The 1,950-nt window shown below is 50.3% G+C and overlaps 1 protein-coding gene across 1 annotated transcript in view; it reads right to left on the bottom strand.

The window, feature by feature from the left end:
• The window catches only part of MFAP4 (microfibrillar associated protein 4), a 15,001-nt gene that overhangs the window by 8,489 nt on the left and 4,562 nt on the right, over positions 1 to 1,950 (bottom strand). The window contains exon 2 of the mRNA XM_006779308.2: positions 1,812 to 1,845. Coding sequence (XP_006779371.1) covers positions 1,812 to 1,845 — 34 coding nt within the window. The remainder of the gene's footprint in view (positions 1 to 1,811; positions 1,846 to 1,950) is intronic.

The following is a 1,950-nucleotide window of genomic DNA, read 5'->3' as shown; positions in this document are numbered from 1 at the left end:
TCTGCAGAGCAGCACACAGTTCACATGTTGGAATCATGAAGTCTGTGCCCTTTCCCTTGCACTTAGTATATGCTTTTCTGTCTCCGGGCCTTTTCATGGCTGGTAGCGCATCTGTTTTTAGCGCTAATACGCCATTGTCTGGATGTACCACAGTTTGTTCACCGGCTGAAGGACATCCCGGTTGCCTCCAAGTTTTGGCAATTATAACTAAAGCTGCTATAGTTGGTTCAATACCAAGGAGTGTGATGGATTGCTGGATTGTATGGTAAGAGTATGTCTAGTATTTTATGAAACTGCTGACTGTCTTCCCAAGTGGCTATGCCATTTAGCAGTCCTGCCAGCAGCGAGTGGGAGTCCCCATTGCTCCACGTCCTCGCCAGCATCTGTCGTCGTCGGTGCTCTGGTTTTCGCCGTTCTGGTAGGGGCATCATTTTGTTGTTTTACTTTGCAGTTCCCTAATGACATGATGTGGAGCGTCCTTTCATGTGCTTATTATATGCCATCAACATATCTTTTCTGTGAGGTGTTCATGCAGATCTTTAGCCCATTTTTAAATTGGGTTGTTCACATTCTTAATGTTTAATGAATTGCTCCACTTTAATAGTATGCATTATTTTCTCTTGGTTTTGGTTTGTTTCATGGTTATATATATATTTTTTTTACCTCTTTGAGGATATAAACTATAATTTGTGAGTTTTTCTTCTGTTTCCTGCATCGTCTCTCTTCCCTCCACCTGTTTGACTTGGTCACTGTCTCTCATGTTGGAGGCTTCCTTCAAATGCCTGCCCCTGGAACCCGTTCGGGTCTGTGTGGGCCAGCGTGGCTGTGCCTCACGCGGCTGCGGCGTGCTCTGCTCCACAGAACAGAAAACCTGGCAATGGAGGTGTTCACAAAACAAGCCAGACGGAAATGGGCAGAGCAGGGCTGCCTGAGCCTTTATAACTTTTCTCACTTCCATGCGCTTTTCAGTGGGTTTGGGAAGGAAGAGGAGATAAGTATCAGAGATGAATTCACCAGATGTAAACCCATGGGTCAGTCACACACTCCATCTTATTCTAAATAATTTCCTGTCGCAGGCACAATGTTTTCCCGTAAAAAAAACTTTTAAAACCCAGTGTTTTATTTTTTTTCAAATATATTTTTATTGATTTCAGAGAGGAAGGGAGAGGGAGAGAGAGATAGAAACATCAATGATGAGAGAGAATCATTGAGCGGCTGCCTCCTGCACACCCCACATTGGGGATCAAGCCTGCAACCCCGGGCATGTGCCCTTGACTGGAATCAAACCTGGGACCCCTCAGTCCGCAGGCCAGCGCTCTATCCACTGAGCCACACCAGCTAGGGCCAGTGTTTATTTTAACAGTAAAATGCTCAAGAGACTTTAAAAAGGTCCAAAGGCCGAGGGATACCCAGGTGTCAGGTAAGATGACAGGCAGGTGTGAGTGTTGGCTTCTCCGTTGCTAAAACCTAAACTTGAATGTGCTCGAGTCTGTCCCCCATGGCTCTGCTTGTTGGGAGCCATGACCCCTCCAACTCCTGCCCATCACGGCGCCACCCGAACCCGAACCCGGACCAGGGGGCGTTAGGCGGGAGGAAGCTGCCGCAGCAGTTCCAAAGCAAAGCTCACCCTCAGGCAGGAGGGAGTCCCCGCAGAGCCACATGAACGCGCCCCACGCTCCCTGCCCGGCCTGCGGGCCAACGCAGATGCTGGGCCATGACTTAATCGCAGCTCAGCTCGACCCATGGGGCCTCAGGCTCCTTTCAAGATGAGGCGGGTCTGCTTGTTATAAATGAGAAGAACTGGCGCTCACCAGGGCCAGGACGGGCGCCTTCTTTCCCACATTCCTGGGCCCAAGAGACCCTGAGCCCCGGGGCAGAGAGCGGCAGGCCCCGGGATGCGGGGTGCGGGATGCGGGTGGCCCCAGCAGGGAGGACACGGCAGAGGAAGAT

The sequence above is a fragment of the Myotis davidii genome, unplaced genomic scaffold (genome assembly GCF_000327345.1).
Source record: "Myotis davidii unplaced genomic scaffold, ASM32734v1 scaffold129, whole genome shotgun sequence".
Lineage (NCBI taxonomy): Eukaryota > Metazoa > Chordata > Mammalia > Chiroptera > Vespertilionidae > Myotis > Myotis davidii.
Note: the sequence above shows the minus strand (reverse complement) of the source record. Positions and strands in the feature narration are given on the sequence as shown.